The sequence below is a fragment of the Olea europaea genome, unplaced genomic scaffold (assembly GCF_002742605.1).
Source record: "Olea europaea var. sylvestris unplaced genomic scaffold, O_europaea_v1 scaffold578, whole genome shotgun sequence".
Lineage (NCBI taxonomy): Eukaryota > Viridiplantae > Streptophyta > Magnoliopsida > Lamiales > Oleaceae > Olea > Olea europaea.
The window spans coordinates 247,089-267,995 of record NW_019264120.1 but is presented as its reverse complement, the minus strand read 5'-3'; the positions used below and the strand labels follow the sequence as shown (position 1 = coordinate 267,995).

General features: G+C 33.1%; 1 protein-coding gene across 1 annotated transcript; it reads left to right on the top strand.

Moving 5' to 3' along the window:
• The first annotated feature begins 6,181 nt into the window (after positions 1-6,181).
• On the top strand, positions 6,182-7,316 carry LOC111389322 (zinc finger protein ZAT10-like). Its single transcript, XM_023014245.1, has one exon. It carries the CDS (start codon positions 6,334-6,336, stop codon positions 7,126-7,128), a length of 795 nt encoding a protein of 264 aa, XP_022870013.1. The 5' UTR covers positions 6,182-6,333; the 3' UTR covers positions 7,129-7,316.
• Positions 7,317-20,907: the final 13,591 nt, after the last annotated feature.

The following is a 20,907-nucleotide window of genomic DNA, read 5'->3' as shown; positions in this document are numbered from 1 at the left end:
TTCTCCAATCCATTGCATCTCCATCTTGTATGCAATGAAGTTCAATCCTTCTCGCCCTTCTATGGATCACGGGCAATATTGTTCCATATTCACAAGTAGACTTCCAATTTAAAACCTTCGAGTACCCTGAGGCCATCTGGGCCAACTCATTTGCTACGTCATTGTATATCCTATTAACGCACTGAAGTTCTACTTGGTCAAATTCTTCTAATAACTCTTGGGCGATTTCATATTGACTCATGATGGAATCACTTTGGCATTTAAAATCACCAATCAGTTGGTGAATTACCAATTGAGAATCGTCTCTAATGTTTACATTTTTTACTCTCATATCTATCATTAGTTCTAGGCCCACGATTAAGGCTTCATATTCGGCCTGATTATTGGTGCACATCCTATCCAAAGTGAATACGAACTTGTAGCAAATCCCTAAAAGATTTATTAATGCTACTTCTACTCCTACACCTTTAGAGGTTTTTGACCCATCGAAATACAACACCCAAGGTTTTAGCTCGAACGAATTGATTTCTAATTCAATTTCTTCAGGCATGTCAAGGCATGGATGATCGACTAGAAAGTTAGCTAAAGCCTGATTTTTGATAGCCTTTTGGGGTATATATTGTATTTCGAATTCTGATAAAGCTAATGTCCAAAGGCCTACCCTTTGGTGTAAAATAGGGCGAGAGAACATATACTTAATCAAATTTACTCTAAAAATCAAATAAGCGGTTACAGGCTGTAAATAGACCCTTAATTTTGTACATGTGAAATACAATGCAAGACATAGTTTTTCGATAGCAGAGTAATTACATTCACATTTTGTTAACCGTCTACTCAAGTAGTAAATCGCCCTCTCTTCACCAAATTAGTCTTCTTGTGCGATCATTCCAACTATTGATTCTTTTTCAGCCGATACATACACTTTTATTAGCCGCCCTTGGATTGGTGACACCAACACTGGTGGACTTGACAAATATGTCTTCAGCCTTTCAAAAGCCTGTTGATGTTCTTTTTTCCAAACGAATTCGTCCTGATTTTTCAGCTTTAAAAGTGGCGAAAAGACTTTAGTTCGCCCTGCACAGTTAGAAATAAATCGTCTTAAAAAGTTTACTTGGCCAAGAAATCTTTGCAATTCTTTTTTGTTGTTAGGTGGTTTGGCATCTAGAATGGCCTTCACTTTATTTTTATCAAGTTCAATCCCTCTTTTGTGTACCAAGAAACCAAGAAAGTTTCCTGCATTAACACCAAATGCACATTTCAAGGGATTCAACTTTAACTTATATTGTTTCATTCGCTCAAATGAACATCTTGACTGTTCGAAATGGTCATCTTCTTCAATGGATTTGACAACTATGTCGTCTACATACACTTCAACAAACTTACCTATCATATCATGAAAAATTAAATTCATTGCCCTTTGATAAGTTGCTCCTGCATTTTTCAGGTCGAAAGGCATGACTACCCATTCGAAACATCCTACAGACCCAAGGCATCTAAAGGCAGTTTTGTGTATGTCTTCTTCAACTATATAAATTTGATTGTATCCTGAATACCCATCCATGAAAAAATACATGACGTGTCCGGCAGTTAAGTCTACTAAAGAATCTACCATGGGCATTGTATACTCATCTTTGGGTGTGACTATGTTTAAATTCCTAAAGTCTATACACACCCTTAGTTTATTGATGAATGTTGGACGATCTTCTCCTTCATTGTCAATATTTACTTTAATCAGAGGGTCTTGTGCTTGAGCGTATCCAGGCTTGATGATCCGCATTACTTCATCGTCCAGCTCCCTTGTAAGCACTTCCTCTTCTAAACAATCCACCTTGTTGACTTCTCAGCCAATACTTTGTTCCAATTCGAATACTGCTAATTTGTCTTTCAGCGTTTTCAGGGCTGCCTCTTCTTTCGCCTTGTCCTTGCATTCTTTATTGAAAGCCATTAATTTGGCTTTGAAGGCCTGAATATCGGCCATTTGCTCTTATTGTTTAGAACTCATTCAAGACTCCTTAATTATTCTTTTGCCAATTACTGGCTCTTCTAGGGCCACTATATTTGGCCTCATCTGTCTGAACATTTCAGTGAGTGCGTCCACTAAAAATGGCTTTTCGCTCTGCACGACAATTTGAGTTTCTTCCCCATCTTGTATTACCCTGACAGGTCCATATTTTCCTTCGTGCATGAACTTTTCCACTAAGTTTGCTTCTGCGACAAAAGGCCTATGATCGGCCTGCACCACCTCTGTTTCACCCTTGTTATTCCAAAAACCAGGCATTGATGGAGCGATGAGGGTATACATCGACTTCCGTGTATCCAATCTCTTCCTAATAACACATTATAACTAGTAGGACCATCTATTTAGATAATGAGTCCTCCTGAATTCAACATCTACTCATCATTTTATTACTTATTCAATAGTGACTTAGATGCAATCATAATGGCACACTCGTACTCCTTTATGATAGATACCCAATGGAGAAGTGAACTACCTTAAAAAAATAAAATAATAATAATAATAATAAACTTCACATGTGATCAAGTTAGCAATTTATAGTTTGTGTGCTAGTAGGCTTCCTATTCGAAGAGTTAGCACTTTATAGTTTGTGTGCTAGTAGGCTTCCTACTCATTCTCGATGTTGCAAAAACGACAATTGACAAGTAGGTCAAGTTATATCCTAAGTGATTTGATCGATCATCACCCTAAAATTGACGATCAATGTCAATTAGTAAAGCCATAGTAGATGACTAAAATGTTAACTCATACGAGTGTCATAATGATCAATGTCAGACATTACTTATTACAATTTCTTTTCCTTCGTAAAAACGTAAAAGAGGATAAAGACGCACTATCCCCATGCATAACCACTTTCCGCCACGTTATCAAGGATGAAGCCTATAAACAGGAGATTGAGGACTCAAGTTTGGTTTAAGACACGCCCTCTACACTCCAAACTTCATAGACGCGATCTTTTAAGTAAAAATGGGAAAGATAGCCATGTCGTTCAAGGTAACAAAATAATCTAGCAATAATGTCCAATGAGGAAGAAAAATTTTTGTATCACCAATTAATTTGTGAGTAGGATATAACATTAACTCATAGCGTATCAACTCGAATGAGGCTCAATTCTCCTTTATGTGGATGCTTTGGCATGCTAGGGATTGACCATTCATACTCTTTAAAATATGTGATGAATTTTTATTTTTTCTTCATAAATAAAATTTTAACAGTTCATTACATCATTTCGTATTAATAAATTGAAAGACGAAAACATCACTTACCTTCGTGAAATTATCTCAAGCTGATTGATTTGTCAAAATTTTAAGAAGAGGAGACCCAAATGTATTGAATATAAAGATTGTACCTCTCAACTTTTCTATAGTCGAGGTCCATACACGTGTCCGTAAATTTGTGATAGTTCGAAACTACAAATCCACGTGTTACTAGAAATGTACCGACGGCAATGCTTGATAGAAAACCCATCTTTGCCTATCATTCTTTCATAATCTTTTTCCTTCATATTTATTTTCAATCTCACATTCTCACAATAAAATATTAAATAATATTTGATTGGAGGTGAAATTTCATGAAAAATGGAATTGAAATTTTACGTTCCTATTTAACCTTGTTTGATAGCCATTTTTTTCTCGAGAATTAAATTTCTATATTTGGTGCCACATAAACCAATTTCCATGAATTCAAGTAATTGCAATTCTCACCAAAATATTGGAATTCTTGGTTTCTGTAGCATTTTTCTATTTTTTTTTATTATTTTTTGACAATGGAAACAAATTCTAAAAATTATTGTAAAAAAATATTTTTAATTGACGATTTCCATGTAAAACAAAGTCAAACGAACACCAAAAAATAAATAATTTTTTGATTTTTTTTTTGGCAATAGGAACAAATTTCATCCAAATACCAGTAAATTATATCTCTTTAATTGACAATTTTCATATAAAACAAAATCAAATGAACACCAAAAAATACTTTTATTTCAAGATTTTTCATGTAAAAAATTATACCAATCAAACACAATAATTTACAATTATCAGGAAAATAATTTCTAGAAAATTCAATTACCTGAAATTCGTTTTCTAGGCAATTCAATTCCATCTTTGTAATCAAAAGGATCCTTATTCACATAAACCTAAATCTTTTTTACTTCTTAGCCCTATTTGATGGACTTTTTTTGGAAATACATTATTATAAATAGTAATTTTTTAGATAATGTGATTAAAAAGTAGTGAAAAATTTTAAGTTTACAGTTAAAATATTTTACGGTGCCCCTATTTGGCTCCCATTCTTTCCAAATTTAAATTATTAGAATAATTTTTTTTTGAAAAATGTGTAGTTAAAAAAGAAAGAAAATTTTTTTATTTGTATTTAATATTATTTTATGAAAAATTGTGAAGTTGAAAAAAAAAAAGAATGAGAAGGAGAATGACTAAATGAGGAACAAACGGGGGCTGTGAATGTGTGTGTGTATATATATACAATTGAAAACATAGTTTCTTCATTTTTATTTTCTTTAAAGTAGGCCACCAAACAAGGACTTTATTTTTATTTTTATTTTTTGAAAACACCTTATATCTCCACAACTAAGCTATTTGTAAATTAGGTTTGACACTCTTGTTGACAATGGGTGATGTGATGAGATTATGATAATTTGGTTAGATGTATGAAATGTAAAAGATGGTGTTAGATTGTGTCAATGTAAATTAGAATGTACATAACAAGATTGATATATCTCCCATTGTTATTAACAATAACGTTACTTGTACATAAATAATTACATAATGATTTACGTAAAAATGATATATAAAAAAGAAACAAGGAAGTTTTTCTTTTCTTTTTTTTTCCCCCTTTTTGTTGAAAAATTCTGACCCAATTATATCTTACCAGTTACTACATTACATATATATAAATCATTACGTAAATCTACTATATACATATAGCAAAATAGTATTATCAATGGTTACTTCCTTTAGGGGCAGTCCAAAAGTCAAAATTGAGATTCCTAATTTTTACAAAACGTGATTAATTGAACCGTGGGAGGCAGTTGTTTACTAGTTTAAAATGTGAAAAAAACGCAGCCTTTATAGATGCATGAATCTTAGTGATATTTAGTAGGAATCTAATAGCCGACTCCTTGAAATATCTCATTCATTAGTCAATTTACAATATGAAAACAGAACAAACGCCCTTTCTCTTCCCATTTGGCTATTACTTCCACTGGTTGTGTATGTGGGCCATCAAATTCTTACATAACTTATACTGACTTTTTCATTTTTCTTTTTAGAAGATAATGGGTCTGTTTGGGTGATTTTTTTACCGTTATTTCACTATTCCAATCATTATATTTGACTTCTTCTCTCACAGGTGGATCCCACTTTTCTCCCAACGATCAAAAAATCAATTCTTAAAATCACTCCCAAATAGGCTCAATATCAATTTTGGTGATAAATTTTCTCAAAATATAGTCGGAAATATGTAAAATTATCAAAAAGTATCGGAAATATCTCTAGCAGAATTTGATACTCAAATTAAAATAATTCATTTTTATTATGTCTGTCGACTTTTTGAAAAAGAGTCGCAATTGTTGGGTTTGGGTTTGGGTTTGAGTTTGAGTTTGAGTTTGACAATCTTAATTTCCTACTCTCAGTGGGTAGGATAAAAGATTTCAACCGCTAATGTAATAAAAGAATCTTAGTTATGATTCTCCAAAACGATCATAAATTCAAAAAACTATAATTAAGATTTTTTTTACTACGTCAATAGTATGAAGATTTTATCATGTCCATCGACGACAAGAGGTCAATTTTATTGAATTTGATGGAAGAAATATCAAAATTCAGTCATATTACAGTGTCATCCTTGTTGTCAGATAGGTTGACATAATGTCATACGATATTCTATCATTGAACTGTTTTAAATAATATCGTTACTTTTATCCAACCATTTCCATCCACTTGTACATGTCAAAGAGGACGGTAGAAATCATCTCACAAAGTTGCAAAATATCAAAAATTTGCCGACTGAGTACACAGAAAGGCCGCGTAAGAGTTTTGACTTTGACTCAGTTTTTTCTAGTCCACTCGCTTCCCTTCATTGCCCACTACCTTCCACTTGTGCCTCAATTAATTTTTTCTATATATTTTTATTACATTTATACTTTTCAAGTCAGTAACCGTCTCACTTGTCACGCAACTTCCAAACCACCTCCTCCGCCTTTGCTATATAGCCACCCTCATTTGCCTGTAATTTACTCATAATTCAATTTTCGATTTTCCATCAAATTTTCCCCAACTGTCTCCAATTTTAGCTCAGTAATGGCACTTGAAACATTGAATTCTCCTACTACTCCAACTCCGGCGTTTCAGTTCGATAACGTAACCCTCCACTATCTCGAGCCGTGGACAAAAGGGAAGAGATCGAAGCGCCAACGCAGCGTCGAACGCCATGAGCAACCTACTGAAGAAGAATACTTGGCTCTTTGCCTTATGATGCTTGCTCGCAGTGGCGGCGGTTCAACGTCAAAACCCGCCACCACAAATACTGCCGCTGTTGCGCAGAAAACCCAGTTGGAGCTAAAGAAAACTCGTCTTCCACCACCGCCAGCGGTGATGACGGATGATGGTACTGCGAAGTTGTTGTACAAGTGTTCAGTTTGTAACAGAGCTTTTGGATCTTACCAAGCTTTGGGAGGGCACAAGGCCAGCCACCGGAAACTGAGTGGAGGAGATGAACACTCCATCAACACTACCTCCTCTGCCGCCACTATCACTGCTTCAGCCACTACCACGAGTGCAAGCAACCATAGTGGGAGGGTCCATGAGTGCTCCATCTGTCACAAGTGCTTCCCCACTGGCCAAGCCTTGGGGGGTCACAAAAGGTGCCACTATGAAGGTGGGGCACCAAGTAACAACGGAGGAGCCGCCGGCAGTAGTGTAGTGATGTCGTCTGAAGGAGTAGGATCCACTGTTACTCGTCTGGACTTCGACCTGAACAAGCCGGCTTTGCCGGAGTTATGGCCGGGATTTGGCTTCCGTGAAGATGAAGTCGAAAGTCCCCACCCTGCTAAAAAATCCCGTCTTTCTTTACCGCCAAAGTTAGAAATCATTTGAAGAATTAGATTAGCTAAATTCACGATTTTGTGTCTAGAAAATCTCTGTAATATTTTTTGTTTATTGTTTTTGATCAGTGGGATTTTTTATTTTATTTTTTTTGTGTGTAAATAGAAGGGGAGCCGGTGACACAATGATTGTTTTATTAGTTTGTTTACTAATGAAATTTAGACTTTTGAGTTCAAATATGATTTTGCAAAATATTGTAATATTATGTTAGAGTTAAGTTACAGTCATTTTTGCAAATTGAATATCAGTTTAATGAACAAGGAAACAACTGGGTATGGCCCTCAGGGCACATCCTAACTGGCAAAAATGAGGACGTTTCAAATCTAGCAGATCAGAGGTCGTGAGTTCGATTCCTAGAAAGCTCTTGGAAGGCAGATATTCTTTTGGAAGGTAGGAGCTCTATTGGGAGGCAAGGTGAAAAGATGGAAAACGACTTGTTTGGCACTTTGGCAGATCAGTTGGGGGGGCTCTTGAGTACTGGTCAGTTTGGGGCACAATTTGCGATTTAACCTGTCTGCAGTTTGAAGGGCCAAGGTGTAGACTCCAGGATTTAATCACTGTAAGGTGGATACCTGAATATCAAAAAAAAAAAAAGAAAAAAAAGAGAGTAAACAACTGGGTATCAGCCGTGCTAGGTTACCAAGTAGGGGTTTTGGGTTATCAGTGTAGAACCCCTACTGAATACATGCATAGGGGGTGGGAATTTTTGGGGTATTTTTTAATGAGTAGGGTCCACATGTGAGGAATTTGTGAAAGTCCTGTGAGATCTGACGTGTACATATAGATCAATTCACTGGGTATCGTGTACGGGTGCGGTGTGGGGTTGTACGCCTCGCGCGTATGATGTCATGGTTGGATCGTGGACGTGTTCCATTGCAAATAAGCTTGGGACAGAGAGATTGGGGACATGTAGATCCAAACTTTTCGTAAAGTTTTTTTCACGGGAAGCAAATTTAAAAGTCATGTCAAATGAGCTTTACAAATATTAAAGTTGACGACTGTTGTTCTCGATCCATAATCGCAAGTGTCATTATGATTGTGTTATGAAATACAAAAATTCTTAATTTTAATTTTATCCCAGAAAATAGATCTAAAGCATCAAAAGTATAAATTACATAATTGTCAACGATTTTAAAATTAACTACTCGTATTTGAACTATACAAACACATGGTTGATGAATTTCTAAGCTCTACTTTGTTAATGTAGCAAATCGGTTCTTTTTCTCTTCTTCTTTCAAAAAAAAAACTCTAGATCTAGATTTTTGTACTTGTGTTTATCCCCTCAAAATTTTCCAACCTTCACTCGAACGAAATTTTTTGGATATTCTTCAATCTCAAATCTTCCCATTTTCTTCAACTCTATATCGCATTATAGTAGGGTTGGGCAAATATCCCGAACTGAACCGAACCGAACCCGACGGTTCTTGTCAAATTAAATACGCGAACGGGTATCTGAATTGAGAACCGATGTGTACGGTTCGGTCCTCGGTTCTAGACCAAGAACTGAAGAATCGAATATTTCTATTTTTTTTTATATTGAGTAAATTAAATTATTTTAATTTTAATTTTTCTAAACAAATTAACAATTTCTAAATCCAAATTTTTGACCCAATAATTTGTTTCATTTCTAATTTTTTAATTTTTGGCCCTATTACCCATTATATTGTTTCATTTCTTAGCCCAACAAGATCCAATCTACTAAATAACTCTAAACACATACACTAAATTGCATAACGTTGTCTCGACTCTCGCAGTAACTCTCCCAGCCTCGCTGACATTTCAAAACCTATACAATCGTCGGCCGATGCTATGACCTTCGATCGAAGTTGCGACTTCCGCCGACCGAAACTTTAACCGTAGCGATCATTTGAATAAGGTAGTCTACTAGTCGATGGCATTCCAAAATCATTGAATGTATCATTCGTTGTATTTATATAATATTGTTATAAATGTTAAAAAATTTAATTATAATACAGAACTGAACAAAACGGAACCGAACCCGAACGGTTTCATAATTATATTTGGATCCGACGGTTCCATTTACTAGATACCCGAAAATTTTGGTTCGGTTCGGTTCGGTTCTCTTTAGAACCCAACCGACCCACACCCACCCCTTCACTATAGACTCATCTCTTCATTCCCTCAATGTGCTCTACGCTTGAGTTTCATCCCAAAAGCACAAAATAAGTAGTCATCCGTTTCAATATCAATTGACAAAATCCTCATGAGCAGGTAAAAATAAGTGTAAATATTGCCCTTATCAACCGTACATAATTAAATAAGAGAAATTTACAATGAAAATTGTTATTTATGATGTATAGCAAATTACTCAAATTGCATCATTTTTGCATTAATTTTGTTTGGTGTGGATAAGAAGATAAAGCCTGGATGTGCTGTCAATGTGTAGATCTGATTAGGATGACAAATGGCCATGATTTAATTTAATCAGCTACATTGTATTAGTTTAGCAGTTGGGTCATCATCCTTGTCATTTCCATTTGCCAGTTGCTGCTTGATAAATATGTGGGGACAGCCCTTCATGAGGTGATCGAGTTGGTGGAGGAGGTGAGCACGATGATTTTTAGTCACGAGTTCGATTCCGCCTACTATTACTTTCTCGATCGAGTCTGTCACACCGAGCTTGTCTAGTGTGGTTTACCTAGTTGGCTTGGTTTGTAAGTTATTGCGTCAGCTCGAGGATTTATCCAATGCTCACCCAAAAAGTAGTGATTGCGGGTTCCCCGTCTTAAAAAAAATGTGGGGACATAATTAATTTTAAGATAATTGAAACATGTTCAAAAAAATTATATTGCAAAGTCTGATCTTAATTTCCAACCAACTATTTATTTTAGATTTTAATTAATAGTCACTATATGAATTTTTACAATGAATGAAATCATTTATCACGTTCTAATGGCGTCAACATCTTCCAAATAAAAATTATCTAAAGATAATAATAGTATTTACTTAGGTAATTAATCACTTGAACAGTTGAAACCCCGGACTATCTTTTTTCACCTCATTAGTCAATTTACTCGACATGGAAGTCGGCATGTTCGGATTTGCTTAATTAAAAAAAATGAGTACCTTTCTAGAAAAAAAAAATAATAATAATAATAATAATAGGTATATAATTACTTTTAAATTAAAAGTTAACTTTTTTGACCAAGTTTAAGGTAAGAAATTAATTGAAAATTACTTCAGCTTTTTTCTTTTCTTTTTCCTTTTTTTTTAAGCAGCCAAACATGCCCCCAAAGTCTTTGTTTAGGCTATTTATAAGCAACATTCTGGCAGTTCGAAGAACGATTACTCTATGCTTGTCTGTATAGAATGGAATCAAAACTAATAAAAGATTTAAAAAAAAAAAAAAGTCAAATAATTTTTATTACGATTTTAAGGTCCATATTATTTAATGCAATGTTAGAAGTTGTAATAAGGTACAAGTATTCAATCCATAGCTTATATAACTAGTTCGTTTTTAACTTTAATTCTTTGTATTTTAATTTGTAATCATACAATTTTATTACGACATTATTTTGGTTGTCAACTTGCTTGATTAAGAAATAAATGTGGTTCTTGCACGTTTAACATTTCGAGATGTAAAATAACTCATATTTAATTTAGTCCATGTTTTGTTTAGCTAAATAGTAAACTTTTAGTAGATATTGATTAAAATTGTAAACCCGTTAATGTGGTTAAAAAAAAAAAAAAAGAGTTTAAAAAATAAGGATCAAACAAAGACTTGATAAAAAATAAATAAAAAAATAGATATAAAAATGATAGAAATAAATATAAAAATGCAAGTACCCCAAACCTTCCGAAGCCACTAACTCGATTTATGGGTAAATAGTTGAAATTTGTAGATACATTTTTCCAAATTTCAACATCCATAGCTTGGGGTGGGTGGCGTGGGGGTTGCGTGGGGATACATTATTAATTCCAGTCAAGCATTCTTAAATAAGTTGAAATAAAATGAATAATTATTTATTATGATTTTCTAAAACGTTCTTAATTGCTTTTCACCCAGTTGTTGAAAAATTAACAAAATCTTCGATTATTAAACATTATATAAATAGTTAGTATCTTTTCTATTTTGTAACTTTTCATTCTCATAGTTGTATTTTGTTTACTTAATACAGAAAAAATAATAATAAAATAAAATAAATTATCCTCTTTATTTGTTCTTCGGGTGTGCAAAAAAATCGAAAAATCGATCAATCAAACCAAGTCGGATCGGTTTGGATTGGTTTGAACTGAAAAATTGGTTTGGTTTATTTAATTTTAACCATTAAAAAGTCGGGTTGGGTTGGTTGCATCAATTAACCAATCCAGCCTGCTAATACATTTTTTTTATTTAAAAATTCATTTTTTTAAACTTTAAAATAAAATAATAAAATCATAAATATAATTCTTTTTCAAATAATATCATTTACGCTTTTTCTACCAAAACTTCAAATTTCAAAAGAAAAGAGAAGCAAGGAGAAAATTGTTTATGTAAACTCCAAATTTAAATTGTAGCATTGCTTTTCATTTTGATGTAATTATTTGTTGGTAACTATCAAATAGATTGGATAGTTTTGGAAAAATTGACCATCTACCATTACATTCTATAATATTATTAATAAGAACTATGCAAGAAAAAAATTATAGATCTGAAAACAAATAGGTAAGTAAAATTTGTTAATTCGAACAAATGTTCAAATCAACTAACCAGATCAAACTGTCCCAAACAGATTTGATTTGATTTGGTTTGGTTTCAACAACTAAATTGGGTTGATTTGAGTTGGAATTTACCCAAACAGATCAAGTTGATTTTGGTTTTAGGTTGAGTTAAAACCAACCATATCCGAATCACACTTATCCATGTGGAATCTCTTAGCGGGTCTCCAATGTTTCGTTCTATAACAAAACATCCACGTGTTCATTTAAATGTCACCACACTTTAACTTGTGAGGTCAACTACTTACTTCACAAATAGGAAATGTCATACGTGATGGTCTATTTGTAATAACGATATTTCGTTATTACTTACGATCATGGATTATTCAAAATTCAATCATACGTAATTTGTATCTTACAATCACAACTCCTTGTAATTAACAAATCACTTAAACTTGAATTTTCGAACTCTATTATTTAATATTATTTATCAGAAAATTAATTTAAATAAATAATAGATCTTGCCAAAATTAAATATATTAAACATATTAAAAGTGTTTACAACCTAAATCGATTAGATCTAGAATATAACACTTACAGTTAGTACGATCTCATGTTTACGTGAATCACGTTTTGTGTTTAAACCATTGCTGATGTAAAATCGTCTTTTGTCTTCATCTTGTGGCCCGAGCGATCAAAAGAATTTGGGACCGCGTACATTTCGTACAACTGAATAAGTTTTATTATCATGTCTACATCATATCATGTTCACTTGTACCATATTTTGCATTCCTTCAATAGTAACATATCATCTATCTTTTAAACACGCTAATAATCTTAGTTTCTTTTATATCGTTATTTAGAACGCTTAATTGAAAGAAAAAAATAATATTGAGACGATCTCATACACAATCAAATGATATAATAAACGCTAAATAGTCTCATCTCGTTTCAATCTTTCTACATTTTAGTAATTTAATTAACTTGACAAGAGAAGTAGCTCATAGATTTTCATTCGCCTTTGAAGGTTCCCTTTTGCGTCCAATTATTCCAATTCACTAAATCATTTTATTAGAAATAAGAATCATACGTTGGAATTTGGTTTAAATTTGGATAAGTAAACTAAGAAAAGTTGATTTTGTATCAATTTCGACCAAGTGTTCGATAGGTTCCAATAATCAAATCACAAAAGTATAGGCTAACTTGTTATACTCGTTGAGTAGACGATCGTATTATACTTGGAATCACAAAACAATTCCAGATGAATGAAAAATTGTTGTCCAAATATATAGGAAAAATAGGAATTCAATATATAAAATTGTTGCTCGACGCAGCCTAGTGCGAGAGTCACTGCTTTGCAAGCTCAAATGGAATCCTTGGCGGCAATCAAGCGGCGTGAAGGGATGTGTCCCTTCATGAAAAATGCTGAGTTGTGAGGCGTATCTCTCCGACCACAACCCCACATCCTCTATAAATTGGACACTTTTATTGTTTCATAGTCATTCTATATGATATTCATTGTTTATTTTGCATCAAAACACTTCATCAGAGTAATTTTTCTTGCATTAAAAACCATGATTTGGTCGAGAGAAAATTATGTTTCAAGTTCATTGGTCTACGTAATTTTGAGTATTCCTATTCCTGAACATTGTTGTCGAAAATTGTTAACACCGATGCGGAGTAAATTTATCTTAAGGAAAAAGAGTCCAACTCTTACCTCGACCAATTCATTTGATTTGCATTTCATAATTTCTATGTCAGAGTCTTTTTACTTTATTTTGATTTAGTAGAAATGTCAACTTTTATTTCAAATTCAGGAAAATTTTGAATGAATGATTGAAATGCTTGAGTTGAGGATATTGCTTCTTCTGTTTTGGTAAGTCGAAGTTACGTTAGATTTCATGCTTATGGAAAAGGTACATTATTGCGAATATAATTATGCACATTATCGTATAATTTCCCAAAATGATATATATAAAGACTTTAGTATTCTCTTAATTTGAAGAATACATATTCCATTGATACAAAATTTTACATAAAATTATTTTTTAGTATACTTTTAAAGTTTTCATTCCATATTACCTTATGCAATATTAGAAGTCGTAACAACGCACAAGTCTTGAATCTAATTGTAGTCTATTTACAAACAAGCAACTAATTGATTATAAACCATAAACAATTTATAATTATTTATTTATTCATCTAAAAAATTAATCTACACACACACACACACAACATATCCTTTCATTTGCACATTGAGTTTTAATTTTTACTGAAGTTCTAGTGGATGAATTTTTAAAATAAATCTCTTATTTATGATTTATCTTCTATATACGTGGAAAAAAGAATAAATTTTAAAATTCACTATAAACGTGGGTATTTTATCTTTTATTTTCAAGAGTAGCCGACCAACCTCGTGGAACATGCGGCATACTAAATTATGGCATTACTTATAGAATGGATAAGTGTTGTCCATTTGCTATATATATATATATATTATTAATTTATGTTGGTCCCAGAATGCAAACACACAAGCATAGGCGATGTAGGACTGAGCTAAAATAATAATAATAATATGGTTAATTATATTACCACCACAAATTTTAATTACTACACCACATTATAATCATACCACAATTAAATAATATTTTCAATAAATACATCACAATAAATTTACCATTATAGTCGTAACCTAGCAAAAATTAAAAATGAAAAAAAGAGAATAATTCTACACATACATTATGGTGTCCATAAGGTACATGTGGCATAACCCAATAAATAAATAAATAAAATCACGGTGTACTTCATATTTCCCTCATCTTCCCCCAACTATTCTTCGTCACCACCTTCTCCTACTCACTAAACCCCATAATTGTAGTAATTTCTCCTTTGCGGGCATGGCCAGTTATACTATGAAATATCGTCTGAATCTAGGAATTGCTTATAAACTTAAACTGATAAAGGAAATAATCCAAAAAAAAAATAAAAAAAGGAAGAAGAAGAAGAAGCCAAGATTAAGTAACAAAATGTCAGATTCTAAAAGACATTCACCTCAAGTTTCATCTTTATATTTTTGTTGAGACCATCTCTTTCAGCCAATAATATTAACAGAAATAAAGATATATACACGAGTATAGTAGGATGTGGTTTGGGTTGAGTAGGATAATGGATAAAAGATTGGGATCAAAGGCTGACAGAGACTCGAAACAAGATGGTATTGAATATTTTTGGGAATCCAAGTGAATTTTAATGGTTAATATGTTTGAAAACAGTTGGGGAAATGATGCAACATGTCATTGACTACAAGAAAATAAGAGAGATTATGGAAGACAAGAAATTATACTTGTATTCCGAAGGCTCCCTAAAACCTTGTGATGAATCGATGAGGGAATTTAAAAAATGGTGAATTTGACAAGGACTTTCAAAGCTATTGGGAGGTACTCTCCAAGTTCTTTCAAGACTCTTTCCTGTTCTTATATTCGATTTCTAGACATTTTGTTATATGAATCTTCGTATTTGTATTTTTAAATAGGAGTTATACATCTATCTTTAAATAGAAGTTATATATCTTTTGTGGTGTGTACAAATAAATTAATGAAATGAATAAATATATAAGTAAACGTAGCTCGTGAGCGGGCCGGTTCGATGGGCTAGTCGAGATTGCTCGGCTCGCACAAAAAAAGAGCCCACGAGCCCAAGCTCGCAGGCTCGTCTTAAATGTGACCAAAACGGTCACATTTTTTAAAATGTGATCGTTTCGATCACTTTATCAAACGGTCACTGACTTTTGTCAGTGACCGTTTCAGTCCCCCATTAATTTTTTTTCCTTTTTTTTTACCGTTAACGGTCACTGAATTTTTTCAGTGACCATTTTGGTCCTTATATTTTGTTTTTTACAATTCTCTCAATTCTCAATTATCTCTCTCAAAATTTTTTTATTGTGTTAATAGCTTACAATTTTTATATACAATTTATACAATATCCAATTTTCATTTCTCAGTTCTCACTATATTTATTGAAATTTTATCCAATTTTCATTTCTCACTACATTTATATAATTATTCTTCTACTAGTTATTACTTATTACAACTAAACAAATGGATCCATGCTCATTTGTCAAAAACTTGTTCGGTGTGGGAGGAAACGAATCGCCTATGACACCGCAAAGTCAATTTCAGAATCAATTTGAAGGTCTAAATGGTGTACCCCTACTTGAAAATATTCCAGATTTAGATCTTCATCATCATCATGTTAGCGGCAATCCAAATTATCCAATTAATTTGAATGTTATTGACGTTCCCGAAACGGAACACGATCAGAAAGAAGAGTCTGAATTAACATTCCTGATGCAAGGGGAAAAAACAAGCAAAATGTTGGGATCGCTTTAAGTTGATTTCAACGGGAAAAATCGTCAATGGAGTCCAAGAATCAAAAGCAGTATATAAATACTACCAACAAAGATTGGCAAGATAAAGGGGAATTGGTACCACCCATCTCAACAGTCATTACAAAGTATGTGCGGTCAAACACGGACTTATTCCAGGCTGTTAAACACAATTGTAATTTTTGGCAGTCCAAACGCCGGTGGTTCTACTGCACCCCTTCCACATGGGTGTATTCGAAGTAGAAAGCTCGAACCGGAATGGTGAAACTTGTTGTTGGTGCTGAGTTGCCTTTGACATTAATTGACAACCAACACTACGTCTCGTATGTGAAAGATTATCTGCAGTCAAGGTACGTTGGGATAAGTCGAAACACTCTTCGTTCCGATACAATACAATATTTTATTTTAACAAAACAACAATTAATTATGAATTTGCAAAAATATGGATGTGTCATATATTTAACTTTAGATATATGGGAAGGGATTAATAAAAGAGCATATATAGCTGCAATTGCACATTATATAGACCCACTTTGGTGTATGCATAAAAAAATTATTACTTTTAGAATTATTGAGTTTCCTCACAACGCTAATAATATATTTAATGTTATTATTAGTATTGTTAGAGAATATCATTGTGAAGGTAAAATTCGTTCATTTACTTTCGATAATGCTAGTGTTAATAAAGTAGTTACTGAAAAATTGCATAGGGTACTACAACCTGATTTTGGTGGGTATTTGTTTCATATTCGTTGTGTATGTCATACTTTGAATTTAATTATCCAAGATGATTTAAAATATATAAAGGATGAACTTCAAAATATTAGGAACTCACTAATATATATCACAATCTCTCCAAGTAGAAAATAAGTATTTGAGGATTATTGTCCCGAAATAGGAGTGCAAAATGTTAAAACATTTGTTAGCGACGTAAGTAATAGGTAGAACTCTACTTATTTGTTATTAAAGTCATGTGAAGGTTTTACACATTTAATAACTGACTTTTATAACAATAGACATGTTAGAAGTGATGACGAGGGTATGTTGACTGAACGTGATTGGCATTTAGCTTTTAAAGTTAAAAAAATTTTGACATCTTTTTATAAAACCACTAAAATTTTATCCGGCGTTTACTATCCCATCAACTATATGGTGCTTGAACGTCTTTATATAATTGCAAGAATATTTCATAAATACAGAAATGACCCTGATTTTAGTGAAATTATAATTGCTATGGAATTAAAATTTAGAAAATATTGGGAAGATTTGCCTATATTATTTCCTTTAGCATGCGTGATGTACCCCCGATATAATTTATCGAGAACTAAATATATAATTGATCAAATTTCAAATGCTTTAACATTTGATACACCTATCACATATAGAAATTTAGAGCAAACATTATGTGAAATGTATGAATTATATGTGAACCGAATGAGTACCAATATTAGTCGGGTACCATCTGCACCTACTCCTTCCACTGAAATTGAAGAAGAAGATGTGAAAATATTTAATTTATTTCAAGACATTAATTCGTATAGATTTGATTCATCTGCAATGTGTTCATCTACTACCACTGCCACGTCATCACCATCTGTATCTCATTCTCATCATATATCTACGGGCTCAAGTCATAATGTATTGTCTGCTGAATTAATTAATTATTTCAACCAGAACATGCTAACAGATAAAACAATTAAAAAAAGTTCAAACGAAGTAATTGAATTTTGGAGAAGGTATGAACGACGTTGGCCAGTTATATCTGTGATTGCAAACGATCTGCTGACACTTCCGGTTAGCACTGTTGCTTCGGAGTCTGCTTTTAGTGCAGGTAAAAGAGTTTTGAGCGAGGTCAGGAGCCGACTGAAAGAAGATATTTGAGAAGCGTTAATGTACGTTAAGGATTGACAGGACGCTAATTTTCGATTACAAAATAAATATGTCGAAATTGCATGTCGTCAAGTAAGTGATATTTGATTTAATTATACTAATGAAACTTATTTTTCTTTAAAAAATTGTACACGCTACAAAAAATTGTTCGTGTACAATTTTTAACTCCGCCTACTGAAAATTTAAGTAGCTGATCCCAAACCCGGATAAAGGATGAGAGTTTATATTTTATCTATTTTAAAAAGAAAAATAAAAAAATAAAGCTTTCATTTTTATTTTTTCTATCCCTTTTAGTTAAAAAAAAATTTACTTTTTTATTTTTCAAATTACCTATTTGTTCCCAAAACAAAAAAATAAAAATAAAAATAAAAATAAATAAAAAATTGAAAAACGATGTCTACTCGCGAGCTGGGCTCAGCTCTGTCCACGAGCCGCGAGCTCGTGCTTTCGCAGCTCGGCCCATTGACAACCCTATGCTTGGACCGTTTCACAAAGTCTAATATACCAAATTTCCCCATGTCAATCATATCATGTTCACATGTACCATATTTCACATCCCTTCAATCATAAAATTTCACTTATCCTTTAAACATGTTGAAAATCTTATTCTTTCTCTAAAAGTCATTTAGAAATGTTTGACTGAAATAATCTCAACATCACGAATATATGTTTTTAGTCTAATTCAAATCGGGCTACCTTTTTTACTTGTAAATAAACATTTTTGCAGTACACTTGATTATGATCAAATTAATACAATATGTCTCCTCTTGTTTCAAACTTCCAACATTTTAATAATTATTAATTAACTTTAGTAAGTGAGCAACTCACTCAATTTTCCTTCAGCTTTTGAGGGTGTTCTCTTTTGTGTTACGCTTTGAGTATTGAGGTAGATCACGTAACTGCCAACTAAGCAAAAAGCAAAGAAAAAGTCACCCAAGTGTTACACTCCATTTCGCTTTCTCCTTCATATGAGCTCTCGAAGGTGATTGGGCGATTGTGCAAAGTCATTAGCCGACTCTTCTAAAGTGACTACTATCGAGGTTTGCATAACTTCTCTCTGTAGTGTATTTTCGAAATGATTGACATCTCTTGTTAAAAGGCATATTCAACAAGGTCACCTCGAACAAAAGATATTTTATACGAAGATACTTTGTATGTCTCATGATTTGACGGACTTGTAACAATTATACTCAGTCTACTTATCAATCTACAAGCCTATGACCTACGGTGCTTACTTTTTAACCAATGTCAGATGGTTACATTGAAAATTAACAATCAGTGCATGCTACAAGCGTGTGAATATCTCGCTCAAGTGCATCTCTGAAAAGAGAGATGTGAGAGATGCATTGTTCGATTTCAAGCACTTGACCATCACCTTTGGATTGTTTTTCCTCGCATGTCCAATTTGTTGGATGGTATTGAGCCTCTTTCACTCCAAAAGTTAACTCAAGATATAAGGTTTTCCCTCACACTATTACAAACTGGCCATCAACCCATTCCACAATCGATGTGGGATAATCTCAACAATCTCCCCCTCACACATTGGACTTTGTGGGAGACCAAACACGTCTCTCCCCACACATCAGGTCCTCCGGAAGACCAAATCCATCTTCCCCTCACACAACAGGGCCTACGACAGATCAAAATCATCTCCCCTCACACAAACCCGCATCTTCCGTGACTGTTGGGGTCTGAGACATATTGATAATTTGGGCTCTTATACCAGTGTTGTGTGGTATTAAGCCTCGTCTACCCCAAAAGCTAGCTCAAGAGATGTAGCTTTCCTTTACACTTATAAATTAACCATCAGCTCGTTCCACAACTGATGTGGAACAACCTCAACACAATTTGCCCACATTTCCAACCAATAATTTCTTTTCCATTGAGTTATTCTTCTTTCATTTTTCAGATGTAATATTACTTCCACCAACGTTCTTTCTTTCAAAATTAGTTTACTTATAACTTCTGCAAAATTCACAGTTTCCATTCCGTATGTTAAAATATGTTTGATGTGCTCAAAAGATAATGGAAGAGACCTGATAAATCTTAATATTTTAACCTTACCATCAATTTTAACTACAATAGTCTCCAGTTCAGAAATGATCCCATCGAGAACATTTGGATTGTCGAAAATTTTCAAAATTTGCAGCTCAAGGTCTCCATGTTTTATATTTGCATCACATGTATCCCAACAGTTTGCCAATAAATAAATAAATAAATAAATAAATAAATAAATAAAGGTACAACCACTTATGTTAATTCAAGAGTCCATTGCTGAAGTCAAACAAAAAATAAATAAATAAATAATAAATAAAAAAAAAAAAAAAAAATAATAATAATAATAATAATAAATAAATAAATAAATAAATAAGCCCCCGTTTGGCCCCCATTAAATTCCATTCCATTTTTCTCTCTCATATTTTCAGCCACACAATCTTCCATAAAATAATATTACACGTAAATCGAAAACTTTTCATTATTTTTCAACGACTCATTTTTCAAAAAAAAAAAAAACTATTCCACCCATTTTCATTTAAATCTTCTAACAATCTAGTATTTTATTTATATTTTTATTTCAACCAATGAAAAAGAATTCCAACTAGAATAATAACATTTCTGAACAGGCATTAAAAAATGGAACCATGCTGTGTGCACAGCTCGGCACACAACAAGGTTCACAGTCCCCTCATAGTGGAAGGGCCCACAACCCAAAGAAAAAAAGGGTATAGGCCCCCCACATGTGAGAGGACTGTGAAAACTGTTGTACAGCTGTACAAGCAGCTCAACCTTAAAAAATGCCTGTGCGATGGAGAAATTGTTGCATGTGAAAAATACTC

What these genes read in the sequence shown, in the direction of transcription:
- LOC111389322 (XM_023014245.1), top strand. Translation starts at nt 6,334, where the DNA reads ATGGCACTTGAAACATTGAATTCTCCTACTACTCCAACTCCGGCGTTT.